Raw genomic sequence first — 17,951 nt, forward strand, 5'->3', positions numbered from 1 at the left:
CTGGAGTGATGTGAACATTGAGTTAATATAAACATTTATCATAACTTAAACCATCATTTCATACAATAATAACTCAAGAAATGTAGTCACAATATTAACATACACACACACACACACACACACACACACACACACACACACACACACACACACACACACACTTACTTTCTACATTTTCAGGGTTTTAAATGTTTAAAAAACTATTTAAAAAAGAAAAGTTCTGTTATTGTTATTACTACACATGTCAGGTTGATTTAATTATGTATACTATGTATATTACATATTATTTTGTTGTTGTTTGTAACCGTTAAATAATTTATTTTGAATGTGTTCAGTGTTACAGTAAAAATACAGTTTTTTAAATCTGTTGACCTACTTTCATTCTATTGGTTGCTGTTATCTTCCCGTCCAATCAGCTGTCGATGTGAGGGCAGAGGGGCGGGCCTTCGGCGGTGACGAGGTGAACGACCGTTATCCGTGATGATGAAGAGAATCCGTTATCTTTACCGGAAGCTGGTTAGCTGCACGCGCTGAACCGGACAGAAGGTAAACATACAGACATACATACTTATATATACATACATATATGTAGACATATGGAACACATACGTGTGTGTGTGTGTGTTAATATCGTTTTACATCCATACAGTTTGAAACAGTTATGATACCAACGGCTGTTAGCATCGTTAGCCCGCTAGCATTGTTAGCATCGTTAGCACCGTTAGCAGTTAGTGTAGCACAAGCTAAAGTCCTTGTGGAGGGTGACCAGACGTCCCCGGTTTCCGGGAACAGTCCCCGGTTTTCACTGTGACTGACAGACCCGAAACTGGAATGAAAGAAAGAAAACACGGACCCAACTGGGCTAGCTGGCTCTGTTAGCCTACAAGCTAGCACTCCGAGTACTGGCTCTGTTAGCCTACAAGCTAGCTCTCCGAGTGCTAGCTTGTAGGCTAACAGCTAACAGTTAGCAGCTGTTTTAAGTGAGTGAGTGAAACCAGAGACAGTTAAAGAAGCGGACCAGCAGGTCCCGTGGCTCTGGACGGAGACCAGTGGAGTCTATTAGAAGCTCTTTCCCGGTGATGCTGAGCGTTACTGCGCAGACTCCAACTGAGCTTAACGACGTAGATGTGACGTGAGCAACCTGTCTGCTAACTAACATGCTAGTTAACATTAACATAGACACAGGCTAATTACTGCTAACTAACATGCTAGTTAACATTAACATAGGTACAGGCTAATTACTGCTAACTAACATGCTAGTTAACATTAACACGGACACAGGCTAATTACTTCTAACTAACATGCTAGTTAACATTAACATAGGCACAGGCTAATTACTGCTAACTAACATGCTAGTTAACATTAACATAGGCACAGGCTATTTACTGCTAACTAACATGCTAGTTAACATTAACATAGACACAGGCTAATTACTGCTAGCTAACATGCTAGTTAACATTAACATAGACACAGGCTAATTACTGCTAACTAACATGCTAGTTAACATTAGCATAGGCTATTTACTGCTAACTAACATGCTAGTTAACATTAACATAGACACAGGCTAATTACTGCTATCTAACATGCTAGTTAACATTAACACAGGCACAGGCTAATTACTGCTAACTAACATGCTAGTTAACATTAATATTGACACAGGCTAAATACTGCTAACTAACATGCTAGTTAACATTAACACAGGCACAGGCTAATTACTGCTAACTAACATGCTAGTTAACATTAACATAGACACAGGCTAATTACTGCTAACTAAAATGCTAGTTAACATTACATAGACACAGGCTAATTACTGCTAGCTAACATGCTAGTTAACATTATCATAGACACAGGCTAATTACTGCTAACTAACATCCTAGTTAACATTAACATAGACACAGGCTAATTACTGCTAACTAACATGCTAGTTAACATTAACACAGACACAGGCTAATTACTGCTAACTAACATGCTAGTCAACATTAACATAGACACAGGCTAATTACTGCTAACTAACATGCTAGTTAACATTAACATAGGCACAGGCTAATTACTGCTAACTAACATGCTAGTTAACATTAACATAGGCACAGACTAAATACTGCTAACTATCATGCTAGTTAACATTAACATATGCACAGGCTAATTACTGCTAACTAACATGCTAGTTAACATTAACATAGACACAGGCTAATTACTGCTAACTAACATGCTAGTTAACATTAACACAGACACAGGCTAATTACTGCTAACTAACATGCTAGTCAACATTAACATAGACACAGGCTAATTACTGCTAACTAACATGCTAGTTAACATTAACATAGGCACAGGCTAATTACTGCTAACTAACATGCTAGTTAACATTAACATAGGCACAGACTAAATACTGCTAACTAACATGCTAGTTAACATTAACATAGGCACAGGCTAATTACTGCTAACTAACATCCTAGTTAACATTAACACAGACACAGGCTAATTACTGCTAACTAACATGCTAGTTAACATTAACACAGACACAGGCTAAATACTGCTATCTAACATGCTAGTTAACATTAACATAGACACAGGTTAATCAGAATCTGCTTTATTCTCCAGGTATTGTTGGAATTTAAAATGTTATATGTGCTTAAACATTGTGTGTGAGTCGCGTTATATATTATACATTTAAGCTAAAAGGTAAAAGCATTATTTCAACATAAATTGTATCATCTCGGCATCCCGCCCCCTCTCCTTGGGTCTACCAGCAGACGGCAAGATGGTGACCGGAGCAGGAAAGAAGGGCAAGAAGGTGGAGGAGGAGGAGCAGCCTGCAGCAGTGAAGGAGGAAGAGGAGGAGGAGTATGTGGTGGAGAAGGTGTTGGAGCGCAGAGTGGTTAAGGGAAGAGTAGAGTTCCTGCTGAAATGGAAGGGGTTCTCAGAGTAAGTATGAGTCTAGAATATTAATACTGGGTGTTTTTGGTCCTGATATACTGTGTGTATAAAGATCATAATCATATTGTTTAATGTGTTTCCTTTATCTTCATGACTATTTACATTGTAGATTATTACTGAAGGCATCAAAACTATGAATGAACACATGTGGAATTATGTACTTAACAAAAAAGTGTGAAATAACTGATGTTACCGCCTGAATCAAAGCCGGCAACAAAAGGGGAGGTCTCACACAGATGTTACCAAAAATAAGTTTTTTAAACTAAATAACCTAATAACATAACTTAACCCAACATAAAGGTAACAGTGAGTGTTTAAGTATAGAAGACATCAGTTGTGTTTGCCGTGCATGGATGAGTGAATGAAGTAAGTGTGTTGTTAGATTTCTAGTCTAGAAAACATGTCTTATATTCTATATTCTAGTCTTATACTCTATAATTCTAGTTTCTTCAGAGTACCCATATCAGGGACTACCTCATGAAGATCATTGAGAGAACACCAAGGGTTTGCAGCGCTATCAAAAAGCAAATTGGGGGGGCGTACTTTGAACGAACTAAAATATAGGACATGTTTTCAGTTATTTCACACTTTTTTGTTAAGTACATAATTCCAAATGTGTTAGTTCATAGTTCTGATTCCTTCACTGATAATCTACAATGTAAATAGTCCTGAAGATAAAGGAAACACATTGAATGAGAAGGTGTGTCCAAACTTTTGGCCTGTACTGTATATGTGTGTATGCAAATAATCTACAGCATAGATTGCAGCATTGTATCTTGCCCTCAAAGTTGACATAAGTTGAAGACCCACAAATAACCTCACAAGATGGCAGCAGAAAAAAGGAATAATAGGAATGCAAGTTAGAGTGAGAATGGATTGTCTAAAAACAAAGTGTGAGGAGATGTTCTTCTGTCTGCTCTCACCTTTCCAGTGAGGAGAACACATGGGAGCCACAAGACAACCTGGACCTGGACCTGATCACCGAGTACATGCAGAAACACAAGGAGACGGAGGAGAAGAAGAAGAAGGAGGGCAAGAGGAAAGGTGTCAGGGAGGAGGAGGTGAGTGAAGGAAAGAGGGTTCTCCAGACTGAAGAGTCCCAGAAATCCAATCTCAATATTAATGAATCACACAGAGGGATCCACAAATGTATTTTAGGATTTATATATAAATGAATCTCGTCATTGTAATATGCAAATGCATATTACATACATAAATACATAGATACATAGCAGATACCCTGTTGTGTGTCTGCCCTATACCATGGCGGCAGAAACCATACCGTGGCAGGCCGCCATCAACACTAACAGACGGCGGCTGTGGCTCAGTGGTAGAGCGGTCGCCTGTCAATCATAGGTTGTGGTTCAATCCCTGTAGTCCTAGGTCAAAGTCGAAAACACTGAACCCTGAGTACAGGGTGTACTTGTACGGCAGCCTCGGCCACAGTTTACTAATGTGTGTGAATGGTGAGTGGTTCCTGTATTACGTAGAAGAACTTTGAGTTGTCGAGACTAGAAAAGTGGTACAGAGAACAGTCCATTTGTCGTTTTAGTCCAAAGAGAACTTGGGTATCTTAGCGAAGTGTTAGTCAAAACATTTTTGTCTTTTTTTAAATATTCTTTACACAGACACATGTTAGATTAGAGCCAGGGCTCCTGGGCTCTACAGCACCTTGTTACACAGACACATCAGAATCAGAATCAGAATCAGCTTTATTCGCCAGGTATGAGGACACATACGAGGAATTTGTCTTTGGAGCATTGCTCACACTGTGCTTACACATACATATCAACCAAAACAGAAATATACACACTAATATATACACAATATATACACACTCTAAACAGAAACAAGATAGAGGCATGAGTGCAATGAAGAGATCAATACAATTATTTAAATGTGCGTAGTGCAAGGGTACTGGGTTAAGATAGTATTATGTTATTATATTACAATATGAACAGTATGAACAGTATGAACATATGAACAGTGAGAAAATGAGAATGATGAATAAATAATAATAAGTGAGATGTGAGAGTGGGAATGATACAGTTGCTGTAGAGACTGTGTTAGTGTTATTGACCAGAACTGAACCTGACACTGTGGGTCAGGAGTCAGCTGTTCATCAGAGAGATGGCTTGAGAGATGGCTTGTGGGTAGAAACTGTTCCTGAATCTGTTGGTTTTGGCGAACAGTGCTCTGTAGTGCCTACCAGAGGGCAGAAGCTGGAACAGGTTGTGTCCGGGGTGAGATGGGTCTGTAGTGATGGTTCCTGCCCGGTTCCTGACTCTGGAGGTGTATAAGTCATGGACGGAGGGCAGGTTGGCACCAATGATCCTTTCTGCAGTCCTAACTGTCCGTTGTAGTCTGCTCCGGTCCTTTTTGGTGGCAGATCCAAACCAGACAGTGATGGACGTGCAGAGGCAGAGATGGCAAAAGTACTCACTTTCCGTACTTAAGTAGAAGTACAGATACTTGTGTTAGAAAATACTCCGGTAAAAGTGGAAGTAATGATTAAACTTCTTTACTCAAGTAAAAGTAACAAAGTACAGGCTTGAAAATTTACTTAAAGTATAAAAGTAAAAGTAGTGTTGCAAATGACAACCATTTCTTATGTAAAGCTACCTGGAGCACACAAATGTTACTAGAGAGACGCTGAGGAACTTCAGTGGACATGGAGGACATGTCTTAATATGACAATGGCTACATTTTAAATGGATGTCTGCCAACAGGCCTAAAACATAACATATATGATTATTATGACAGAAACTGGGACTCCAGGTTGGTAAGATTCTGACTTATTAGCAAGATATGAATTCAGTTGTGATTCTGTGAGAATTCACAGATCCAGTTTTTATTTTTAATCTTTCCCCTTAACATTTAAATGAATCTACATGTATGTGTCTGCTCAAATACGGCTTCTGGAAATAAAATAAAGGATTAAAATATGAATTACTAAACAGACATTAATGAAGAAGTTCCCCAGCACACTGGCCAGGAGTCCTTCTTGATGTCTCCTGTCTCAAACATCTCTCTCAGATAAGGCGGAGGATGATGGGAATGTCTCGCTGTTTTCTTCATTTTCAATCATGTCGCCCTCATGCTACTATGTGTTAACGTTAGCGCCAACGTACAGTAGATATATTCCCATCCATTTAGATTGAATATGGTATTGATGACGTAAACAATAATAAGGATAACTCCAGTGAAATGATGTGAAGGTTGAGGACTAGATGAGGACTGGATTAAAGCTGATACTGGTTTCCAACTTCACCCCAGGTGTGTCTGTTAAAACACAGACGGAGACAACTTCTCTCTAGCTAAGTTTCTATCCACTTGTCAATTGAATTACAGTATCTGAAGTTTGGTCCAAAAAAAAAACTCATGCGAATAAAGCTGTGAAAGTGTTGATGCTTCATTAATACCAACGTGCAACCCAGCTAACATGTAAAGACCACACCAAAACCACTAGCTAACTAACTTACTTTAAATGTGAAGAACTATAGACCAGTAACAGGCTTAAGTGAACTGACAACATGAGTTATACGACTTACAGTTCTCAAAGACGCACACACACAATCTCAGCTGGTTATCCTTGGGACAGATCCTTTTCATTTCTCTCACTTTTTTCTCCGTGTGGCACGCGCACCCGCTCGCGGTGTGTGGCGCGTGTCCGCGCTATTTTCCGACATAACCGCTTATAAAAACGAAAGTAACGAGCCAATTTTGTAAAATGTAAGGAGTAGAAAGTACCGATATTTGTGTTAAAATGTAAGGAGTAGAAGTAAAAAGTTGCCACAAAAATAAGTAGTAAAGTAAAGTAAAAATATCAGAAAAATCTACTTGAGTACAGTAACGAAGTATTTGTACTTCGTTACTTCCCATCTCTGTGCAGAGGACAGACTGGATGATGGCTGTGTAGAAGTGGACCAGCAGCTCCTTAGGCAGGTTGAGCTTCCTGAGCTGGCGCAGGAAGTACAGTCTCTGCTGGGCCTTTTTAATGATGGAGTCTGTGTTGGGCTCCCACTTCAGGTCCTGGGATATAGTGGATCCCAGAAACCTGAAGGATTCCACAGCAGACACAGGGCTGTTGAGTATGGTGATGGGGGAAAGAGTGGGGGGTCTCTTCCTGAAGTCCACTTTCATCTCCACAGTTTTGAGCGTGTTGAGCTCAAGGTTGTTCTGACTGCACCAGAGAGCCAGCTGATCCACCTCCCGTCTGTAGGCTGACTCATCACCGTCCCGGATGAGGCCGATGACGGTTGTGTCGTCAGCGAACTTCAGGAGTTTAACAGATGGGTCTCCTGAGGTGCAGTCATTGGTGTAGAGGGAGAAAAGCAGTGGGGAGAGCACACACCCCTGGGGGGCGCCAGTGCTAATAGTCCGTGTGTTGGATGTGATGTTCCCCAGCCTCACCTGCTGACTCCTGTCAGTCAGGAAGTTTGTGATCCACTGACAGGTGGAGGCTGGCACAGTGAGCTGGGAGAGTTTGGTGCTGAGGATGTCCGGGATGATGGTGTTGAACGCCGAGCTGAAGTCCACAAACAGGACCCTTGCATAAGCCCCTGGGGAGTCGAGGTGTTGCAGGATGTAATGCAGTCCCAAGTTGACTGCATCATCCACCGACCTTTTTGCCCTGTAGGCAAACTGCAGGGGGTCCAGCAAGGGGACTGTGATGTTCTTCAGGTGGGCCAACACCAGTCTTTCAAAGGACTTCATGACTACAGATGTCAGGGCGACAGGCCTGTAGTCATTTAGTCCAGAGATGGAGGGTTTTTTGGGGACTGGGATGACTGTGGAGCGTTTGAAGCAGGAGGGAACTTCAGATAGCTCCAGAGATCTGTTGAAGATCTGAGTGAAGATGGGGGCCAGCTGGTCTGCACAGATTTTCAGGCAGGATGGAGACACACCGTCTGGGCCAGGAGCCTTTCTGGTCTTCTGCCTCTGGAAGAGCTGGCGCACATCCTCTTCACAGATCGTGAGTGCAGGTGGGGGGTCAGAGAGGGGGAGGTGACTGACTGAGGTGTGAGTTGGTGAGATGGTGTGGGGGAGGGGTGTGACTGTGGCCTTTTCAAACCTACAGTAAAAGCTGTTCAGCTCGTCAGCCAGCCGTTGAGAACCAGCAGTTAGAACATGTTAGATAAGAGACAGGGCTCCTGGGCTCTACAGCACCTTGTTACACAGACACATGTTAGATAAGAGCCAGGGCTCCTGGGCTCTACAGCACCTTGTTACACAGACACATGTTAGATAAGAGACAGGGCTCCTGGGCTCTACAGCACCTTGTTACACAGACACATGTTAGATAAGCGCCAAGGCTCCTGGGCTCTACAGCACCTTGTTACACAGACACATGTTAGATAAGAGACAGGGCTCCTGGGCTCTACAGCACCTTGTTTCAAAGACACATGTTAGATAAGAGCCAAGGCTCCATGGCTCTACAGCACCTTGTTACACAGACACATGTTATATAAGAGACAGGGCTCCTGGGCTCTACAGCACCTTGTTACACAGACACATGTTAGATAAGAGCCAGGGCTCCTGGGCTCTACAGCACCTTGTTACACAGACACATGTTAGATAAGAGCCAGGGCTCCTGGGCTCTACAGCACCTTGTTACACAGACACATGTTAGATAAGAGCCAGGGCTCCTGGGCTCTACAGCACCTTGTTACACAGACACATGTTAGATAAGAGCCAGGGCTCCTGGGCTCTACAGCACCTTGTTACACAGACACATGTTAGATAAGAGCCAGGGCTCCTGGGCTCTACAGCACCTTGTTACACAGACACATGTTAGATAAGAGCCAGGGCTCCTGGGCTCTACAGCACCTTGTTACACAGACACATGTTAGATAAGAGCCAGGGCTCCTGGGCTCTACAGCACCTTGTTACACAGACACATGTTAGATAAGAGCCAGGGCTCCTGGGCTCTACAGCACCTTGTTACCCAGACACATGTTAGATAAGAGCCAGGGCTCCTGGGCTCTACAGCACCTTGTTACACAGACACATGTTAGATAAGAGCCAGGGCTCCTGGGCTCTACAGCACCTTGTTACACAGACACATGTTAGATAAGAGCCAGGGCTCCTGGGCTCTACAGCACCTTGTGCGGCTCAGGCAGAGGGACCGCAGAATTAGCTAACGTTAACTTTTCCCAAACAACAGAGTTGGATTTTCCTTTTTGCTCACCAAACGCTGCTGTGGATGCCCTCCTTCTGCCATCTTTACTCATGCTGACTTTTTAAATTCCAGTGGATGCACACACCTTGCCCCCATGACTGCTTAGAGGTTTTATGGCTTTGGGAAGGGCGGATGTGCTCATGCGTGTGTCATTCAGATCACAAGACAAAATAAAAATGTTCTTCAATACAGAACGTTTTTTTTTTTATTACACTATTTTTGTGATCGTTGGAGTCACAATCGAAATTGAAGCCATCACTAACGGCGGCTAACTAAGAGTGCTCCGATCAAGATATTTGGGGCCGATCACCGATTGCTGAAAGCGGTATTGGTTGATACCAATCACCGGTCACCGATTACTGGGTCTATTTTAAGCCTCCTATTTATCATGTCATATATTACATTTTAATAGTCTTAACAACAATGTATATGTATTAAAATTAACAGAAGATTGTGTACTGTGAATTGTCAACTGTTTACTTTTATTGACAGGAAACTTTCAACATTCTACTTCCTGTTAGAAACATCTTGAACAGCTTAGAGCTTAACAAAATAAGCTTTTTTCGAAATAAATAAAAAAAAAATGTCATTGTTAATTTACACAAACCTACAGTGTAATTAAAGTGCAGAGCAAAGAAAACAAAATAGAGATTAGTAAAGCCATAACTCTTAAAGCTTACTTGTTAAGCATCAATGGCAGATTTTTCTTAAGAAATATAAGCATCTCTGCATTTGTGGCAGACCGCTTGTTCCTTTTCTCATCTACAATATTCCCTGTTGTGCTAAAACGTCGCTGACTATCTCCACTTGTACATGGTGCACAGAGGTAGGCTCGTGCTGCTTGTGTGAGCGAGAGCAGGGAAACGACTTTCATTGTCTTGCCAAAAAAAAAAGCCCGACAATGCGTCCTCCACAGGATATTATGTCAGCGATGCTGCGTTGTGATGAAACTCCATCGGCAACGGCCAGCTGCAGTGTATGAGCCATGCACGGCAGGGTGGGTAGATCTGCATCCCTCATGGCCTTTACCATGTTCTTGGCATTATCCGTTAGAATGACGCACTTTTTCCTTCGGGATTCCCCATGCGCGAAACATGTTGCTGACTGCGGCAGCAAGAGCCTTCGCTGTGTGTGACCCCGAAAACTCTTTTTAATTCAAAGTTTTGATTATTTAACTGCGCAGCTAGGCTCGACATGGGGCATACATTTGAACTCCAAATGTCACTATAACTTCGGCAGGCAAACAGAGATATTTACGCCCTGGCAGAGTGTAGCGTGAATCCCTGTAAGACATGAGTCGCTGGAACCCTTCGTCTTCCACAGCTGACAGCGGTTGGTGATCAAGGCATATGAATTCCATTATTTTGGCTGATATTTTCTTTTCTTTTTCTTGCTGTCGTTAGGTAGGGTTGCTGTCGCTGCAATGTCTCTGTTACAGACAGCTGAGTGAGTGGCGCCGGAGCTGCTAAACGACTCTGCTCTCTCTCTTCCTTAGCGCTAGCTAACTTTGAAAACTCCTTGTATTCCTTTCTGTGACTAACCTTCAAATGTCTGAGGTTGGTGGTGTTGAAATGTCTTTGGAGCTTTCCGCCTCGTGGAATTTACTTGGCACACACGTTGCAAACTGCTAATGTATTGTCTTTTTCAGACACCTTGTAGAACTGCCAGACCGGTGAATGTGGGGAGGCCGCCATTTTTAGCTGCGCGTAGAATTTTTTTCTCAAGAGTAGTGCGTCTCATCGGCCCATCTGATCGGCTTTTATGGAGACCACCGATCAAACCATTTAAAGCCTTTTGTCGGCCGATAACGATCAGTGACCGAGCACCCTTACGGTAAACATATTCTTTGTGAATCTTTCCAGTTCTTCCCTTAAAGAGGAGACCAGGCCGGCCTTGTTGCACCATCAAAACCTCTTTCTGAACTTTTCATTTCCACACAGGAACATCTGGAGATGTTCTGCTAAATGAAGTGTGGTTGGTCCAAGCTACTGTGCATGTAGCTTGGAGCTCCAGTTAATGACTTTTGGGCCTTCCATTTTAGTAGTTCTTTCAGTCTGAATGCAGGAGATCCTTGACACTCTGTAGTCCTGTGGATCGGTCCCTCATCAGCCCTCGCATCTTCTCCATCAAACACAAGATTTAATCTAGGAAAACATGGTCAACTAGCACTCACTCACACCTCCATTAGTTCTTCTAACCTTTGTATCATTATCTCTGCATGTCACCCCCCCCCCCCCCCCCCCCCCGGGGTCTACCAAAGGCACCTTCATCAGACGGCAAGATGGCGACCGGAGCAGGAAAGAAGGGCAAGAAGGAAGAGGAGGAGAAAGAGGAGGAGGAGCAGCCTGCAGCTGTGAAGGAGGAAGAGGAGGAGGAGGAGGAGTATGTGGTGGAGAAGGTTTTGGACCGCAGAGTGGTGAAGGGAAGAGTAGAGTTTCTGCTGAAATGGAAGGGGTTCTCAGAGTAAGTATGAGTCTAGAACATTAATACTTGGTATTCTTGGTCCTGAGATATATAATATATTTACATATTGCAAAGTGTCAGCATGGTATCATGCCCTCAAAGTTGAAGGTTTTGTATTTTGACTCTAAGTTGCAGACCCACAAATAACCTCACAAGATGGCAATAGAAAAAAGGAATAATAGGAATGCTAATTAGAGTGAGAATGGATTGTCTAAAAACAAAGTGTGAGGAGATGTTCTTCTGTCTGCTCTCACCTTTCCAGTGAGGAGAACACATGGGAGCCACAAGACAACCTGGACCTGGACCTGATCACCAAGTACATGCAGACACACAAGGAGATGGAGGAGAAGAAGAAGAAGAAGAAGAAGGAGAAGGAGGAGGGCAAGAGGAAAGGTGTCAGGAAGGAGGAGGTGAGTGAAGGAAAGAGGGTTCTCCAGACTGAAGAGTCCCACAAATCTATCTAACAGCGTGAAGCCCCCACCTTTCTACTTGCTAGCTTGGGGTGTCTTACTCTTAGGATAGTGAAGCTGGGGAACTCCACTTTAGTATCTGTGATATTCTGATTAAGCCAGGTCTCAGTGAACTGAGACTGCACTCCTTGTACAGCCTAAGATTCTTCACTAGGGCACCTAGCTCATCGTCCTGGTGGCCAGTGAGTTTCCATTCCCTATCACAAGGAATAGACTGTTAAACCTCCACCGCTTCATCAGTAGCCTAGCCTTCACGCTAGCTCCGGCTCTGCATCTGCGGTTGCTTCAATACATTTAGGGGTGTGGTCCTGGTCGAGACCATCTCCTGACCTGATCCAGACCATCTCCTGGACTCCAAACTTAATGTCAGAATGGGAAAGAAAGGTGATTTTAGCAATTTTGAGCGTGGCATGGTTGTTGGTCCCAGACGGGCCGGTCTGAGTATTTCACAATCTGCTCAGTTACTGGGATTTACACCCACAACCATTGCGCAGCAGGATAATGCACCATGTCACAAAGCTAGAATCATTTCAAATTCGTTTCTTGAACATGACAATGAGTTCACTGGACTAAAATGGCCCCGCCAGTCACCAGATCTCCACCCAATAGAGCATCTTTAGAATGTGGTGGAACAGGAGCTTCGTGCCCTGGATGTGATCCCACAAATCTCCATCAGCTGCAAGATGCTATCCTCTCAATATGGTCCAACATTTATAAAGAATGTTTTTAGCACCTTGTTGAATCAATGCCACGTAGAATTAAGGCAGTTCTGAAGGAGAAAGGGGGTCAAACACACTCTTATGGTGGTCCATAAAAATGCAAAAATTACAATGTATGATTTTTTTAAACTATTTATTTGTATGATACAGCTGCAAATAAGTATTTGAACACCTGAGAAAATCAATGTTAATATTTGGTACAGTAGCCATTGTTTGCAGTTCCAGAGGTCAAACGTTTCCTGTAGATCTTCAACTGGTTTGCACACACTGCAGAAGATCAGATCTCCTCTAGATCTTTCAGGTTTCTGGGCTGGAGTTAGAGCTCCCTCCAAAGATTCTCTATTGGGTTTAGGTCTGGAGACTGGCTAGGCCCCCCGAGAACCTTGATCTGCTTCTTCCAGAGCCCCCCCTGGTTCTCCTGGCTGTGGTCTTTGGGTCTTTGTCCTGTTGGAAGACCCAGCCTCGACCCATCTTCAGTGCTCTAACTGAGGGAAGGAGGTTGGTCCCCAAAATCTCCCAATCCATGGCCCCGGTCCTCCTCTCCTTAATACAGTGCAGTCCCCCTGTCCCATGTGCAGAAACCCCCCCCAACGCATGATGCTACCCCCCCATGCTTCACAGTAGGGATGATGATTGACAGTCATGTTTAGCTTCTTCCATTTTCTAATGATTGCTCCAACAGTGGACCTTTTTTCACCAAGCTGCTTGGACATGTCCCCGTAGTCCTGTCCAGTTTTGTGGATGGGGACAATGTAGTCTCTAGTGTCTTTGGATAGCTCTCTGGTCTTGGCCATGTTAGTAGTTGGATTCTTACTGATTGGATGGGGGGGACAGGTGTCTTTATGCAGCTAACGACCTCAAACAGGTGCATCTAATTTAGGATAATAAATGGAGTTGGGGGGGACATTTTAAAGACAGACTAACAGGTCTTTGAGGGACACTTTGAAGACAGACTAACAGGTCTTTGAGGGTCAGAATTCTAGCTGATAGACAGGTGTTCAAATACTTATTTGCAGCTGTTTCAAACAAATAAATAGTTAATAAATCATACATTGTGATTTCTGGATGTTTTTTTAGATTACGTCTCTCACAGTGGACATGTACCTACGAGGACTATTTCAGACCCTCCATGATTTCTAAGTGGGAGAACTTGTAAAATAGCAGGGGGGGGGGGGGCAGTAGTGATAGATGTGGCGATCCCAAGGGACAGGAACACGAGAAGCTTGAGAATCACCAAGGGCTGAAAGAGGAGCTAGAAAAGATGTGGAAAATAAGAGCAACAGTGGTGCCGGTGGTAATCGGAGCACTGGGGGCTGTGACCCCCAAACTGGGAGAGTGGCTCCAGCAGATTCCATGTGAAACATCAGAGGTCTCTGTCCAGAAGAGTGCAGTCCTAAGAACAGCTAAGATACTGCGCAGAACCCTCAAACTCCCAGGCCTCTTTGTATATATTATATTATATCATATTATATGATATATTATTATATAGTCATGTTTACTGTGTGCATTGAGTTTATCACTTCATTATCTTTATAGATTCTAGATTTCAGAGTCCAAGTCCTCCAGTGTCTTTCTTTTCTATGTCCATTTATACGAGGAAGTAAAGCATATAGTATGTAGAGAAGGAAACTCGGCCTCTGTAAAAACAAAACAAAAGTGGGAGATAATAGCGGACCAACTGCTACTGCTGCCCTTAACTGAAACCACTGAAGGAGACAGCTGTACACTTAGCCTTAAAAGCTAGCAGTGGGAGTTAATATGTTACTGAGGAAATGTATATTTAGCCCATATGAGAGAGAGGCAGAGACAGGTGTGTAGCTACGCATCATATTCTAGCATTGTAAATAAGTGGTTGTAATTTATCTTCATGGTAACTGACTAATATTATCTTCTGCTCTTTTTAAGCCAAAGAGTAGGCAAAAGCTGTTAATTAGCTTAAATGATTAGTAGCCTAACTTAGGGCTGTGAAAATTGTGAGTGAGAGCAAGTCCAGGGTCTAAAGAAGGTTGTTTACTATCTTTCTCTGTTTGTCTGTTGCTATAGAAACAGAGAGGAGGAGAGGGACCCAAACATCACCGCTGTCAACACTGTGACAAATCCTTAACATCATCAAAACATTTAAAGATTCATCAGAGAGTTCACACTGGAGAGAAGCCGTACAGCTGTGATCAATGTGGGGAAAAGTTTTCTCTTAATGGTAACCTTAAAAGACACCAGCGCATTCACACTGGAGAGAAACCTTACAGCTGTGATCAATGTGGGGCAGCTTTCACACAACAGAGTACCCTAAAAATACATAAACGCATTCACACTGGAGAGAAGCCTTACAGTTGTGAACAATGTGGGGCAGCTTTTACAGATCAGAGTTACCTAAAAATACATAAACGCATTCACACTGTAGAGAAGCCTTACAGTTGTGAACAATGTGGGGCAGCTTTCACAAATAAGAGTCACCTTAAAAGACACCAGCGCAGTCACGCTGGAGAGAAGCCGTACTGGTGTGAACAATGTGGAAAAACGTTTTCTCAGAATAGTAACCTTAAATCTCACCAGCTCATTCACACTGGAGAGAAGCCGTACAGCTGTGAACAATGTGGAAAAACGTTTTCTCATAGTAGGTACCTTAAATATCACCAGCGCATTCACACTGGAGAGAAGCCGTACAACTGTGAACAATGTGAAAAAACGTTTGCTAGTAGTACTCAACTTAACTCTCACCAGCGCATTCACACTGGAGAGAAGCCGTACTGGTGTGAACAATGTGGGAAAACGTTTGCTCATAGTAGTCATCTTAAATCTCACCAACGCATTCACACTGGAGAGAAGCCGTACAGCTGTGAACAATGTGGAAAAACGTTTTCTTTGAGTGGTAGCCTTAAATCTCACCAGCGCATTCACACTGGAGAGAAACCTTACAGATGTGAACAATGTGGGGAAACTTTTTCTTTGAGTGGTAGCCTTAAAAAACACCAGCGCATTCACACTGGAGAGAAACCTTACAGCTGTGAACAATGCGGAAAAACGTTTTCTGATAGTAGTAGCCTAAAAGCACACCAGCCCATTCACACTGGGGAGAAGTTGTACAGCTGTGAACAATGTGGAAAATCGTTTTCTCATAGAAGTAGCCTTAAATTTCACCGACGTGTTCACACTGGAGAGAAGCCGTACTGGTGTGAACAATGTGGAAAATCGTTTTCTCTGAGTAGTAACCTTAAACTTCACAGACGTCTTCACACTGGAGAGAAGCCGTACTGGTGTGAACAATGTGGAAAAAACTTTTCTAGGAGTGGTACCCTAGATATCCACCGACGTGTTCACACTGGAGAGAGACCGTACTGGTGTGAGCAATGTGGGGAAACATTTTCTACGAGTGGTCACCTTAAAAGACACCAGCGCGTTCACTCTGCCTCGGTGTGAACGTGTTTCAGAGCCAAGCTGTTTCCTCCTTCTCATGGCCTGTTAGCTGTGTTGTTATATTCTGATCTTCTCTCCACATTGAAGGCTGACCAGCAGTAACTTTATCTTCTGAGCAGCATGATGTTATCCTGGCTACGACTACGTATCACGCTCCCTCCCTTTGAAGGGTTAACTCCACTCAAAATGAGCTTTTATTCCTATAATAAAATATTCTGAGGTCAGGGTTCAACTGCTAGCGCTGTTTCACTAATGCTGCAACGGAGGAGTATTTGTTCTTATCTTTTAACATCTCTGTTTACTACGGTGTTGTCAAAGTGCTGAAATATTTAGTCTATTGTCCCTGAAGACGAAGAAAAAAAGAAAATCCTCATAACTGGGACTCTTTAATCAGAACATGTCTGCCGTTGGATGTTTATGGAAGAAAATGCTAAACAAAGCAACGTGGAAGAACATTTCACTGATAAGACTTCTACTGTATATGACTATTATGAAAGTTAGGGCTGCGCGATTATGGCAAAAATGATAATCATGATTATTTTGATCAATAATGTGATCACGATTTTTCTCACCATTATTTGTTGAGTTTAACCAAAACAAATGTTTTGCCGCTCTGGAACTCACTCCCACCCGACCTCCGCAACATCAACTCTCTCCCTCTGTAGACTAAAAACCCATCTGTTCCAGCTCGCTTATCTGTAAATACACTGGTCCTGTTTTTGTTTGTTTTGTTTTTTGTTTTATTTGTTTTGTTATTACTACTTACACTGTTATGTTCCCTGTATCTGTCTTTTATTCTCTGTAAAGCGTCCTTGAGTGTTAGAAAGGCGCTGTTAAATAAAATGTATTATTATTATTATTATTATTATAATCATGTAGTCTGTTTATAACTGTTTTCACATCCAAATTATGTTACATTCCTCTTATGTTGAAGTTATATGTTCTGTACATACAGCTGCAACACATGGAAATGTAAATTATCTGAAATAAATTAAAAAAAAAGTATCACTGTGAAAGCTCCTTCACTTGTTTTCAACAATAACTGATTAAAAGAGCTAGGGAGGGTGGGGGGGATGGGCGGACACACAGAGAGATGGCTGACTCATTATGAAGAGAGCCAAACACAGGCACGGCTTTACAGAAGAAATGGGTCATCTAACGTCAAATTAAACCATTTCCATATAACAATATTGCTTCGTTTGTGGAGAGGCAGCATGTGCAACCTAGAGGAAAAGTATTACTAGCACCCTAGAGCCCTGTGAGCTAACAGACGCTAACTAGCACCCAAGAGCCCTGTGAGCTAAACGACGCTAACTAGGGACAAAATGTTGTGTTTACTGGTAAACCTTGAGACTGCCGTTTAACCGACTGTTATCTGTTGAGTTGTCCTCCTGTTTCTCTGTCCTCTGGGACTGTCTCCATCTTGAAACCAAGCTGCACGGTGGAGGGGCAGCTTAGTGGAGACGCAGTAAAAAAACAACAACAAAAAAACACTCTATTAAGCAATTTTGATCGTGGGAAGCCCAAATTGTGATCAAAATTCGATAAATTTTGCAGCCCTAATGAAAGCGTTGTATTTAATATTCAAAAAGGTAACATTAATCCTTTTAAGATGAGTCACGTGACTGTCCTGAGCTAAGATAATGCTAGCTTGTCTGGGGTAAAACATGTTCTTACCTTTCTAACGGTATATGGTGTGAACTTGTTACTTTAGTATTTACTTTACAAGAGCCCGCTAAAGTACGCTATTGCCGATGAATCAGCCGTGCG

At 42.7% G+C, this 17,951-nt stretch overlaps 1 protein-coding gene across 1 annotated transcript; it reads left to right on the forward strand.

Annotated features, from left to right (window-relative positions):
* Positions 1–460: 460 nt before the first annotated feature.
* Positions 461–16,462, forward strand: LOC116685307 (zinc finger protein 883). Its single transcript, XM_032510428.1, has 6 exons — positions 461–546; positions 2,748–2,922; positions 3,866–3,995; positions 11,376–11,578; positions 11,841–11,946; positions 14,811–16,462. Exons 2-6 carry the CDS (start codon positions 2,759–2,761, stop codon positions 16,182–16,184), a joined length of 1,977 nt encoding a protein of 658 aa, XP_032366319.1. The 5' UTR covers positions 461–546; positions 2,748–2,758; the 3' UTR covers positions 16,185–16,462.
* The last annotated feature ends 1,489 nt before the right edge of the window (positions 16,463–17,951 follow it).

Source organism: Etheostoma spectabile, unplaced genomic scaffold (genome assembly GCF_008692095.1).
Source record: "Etheostoma spectabile isolate EspeVRDwgs_2016 unplaced genomic scaffold, UIUC_Espe_1.0 scaffold00569757, whole genome shotgun sequence".
Lineage (NCBI taxonomy): Eukaryota > Metazoa > Chordata > Actinopteri > Perciformes > Percidae > Etheostoma > Etheostoma spectabile.

Bases quoted from the DNA above. Each gene is read 5' to 3' on its own strand.
- LOC116685307 (XM_032510428.1), top strand. From the start codon at position 2,759: ATGGTGACCGGAGCAGGAAAGAAGGGCAAGAAGGTGGAGGAGGAGGAG. The intron at 2,923-3,865 runs GTAAGTATGAGT...TCACCTTTCCAG, and splicing joins AAATGGAAGGGGTTCTCAGA to TGAGGAGAACACATGGGAGC. The intron at 11,947-14,810 runs GAGAAGGAGGAG...CTGTTGCTATAG, and splicing joins AGAAGAAGAAGAAGAAGAAG to AAACAGAGAGGAGGAGAGGG.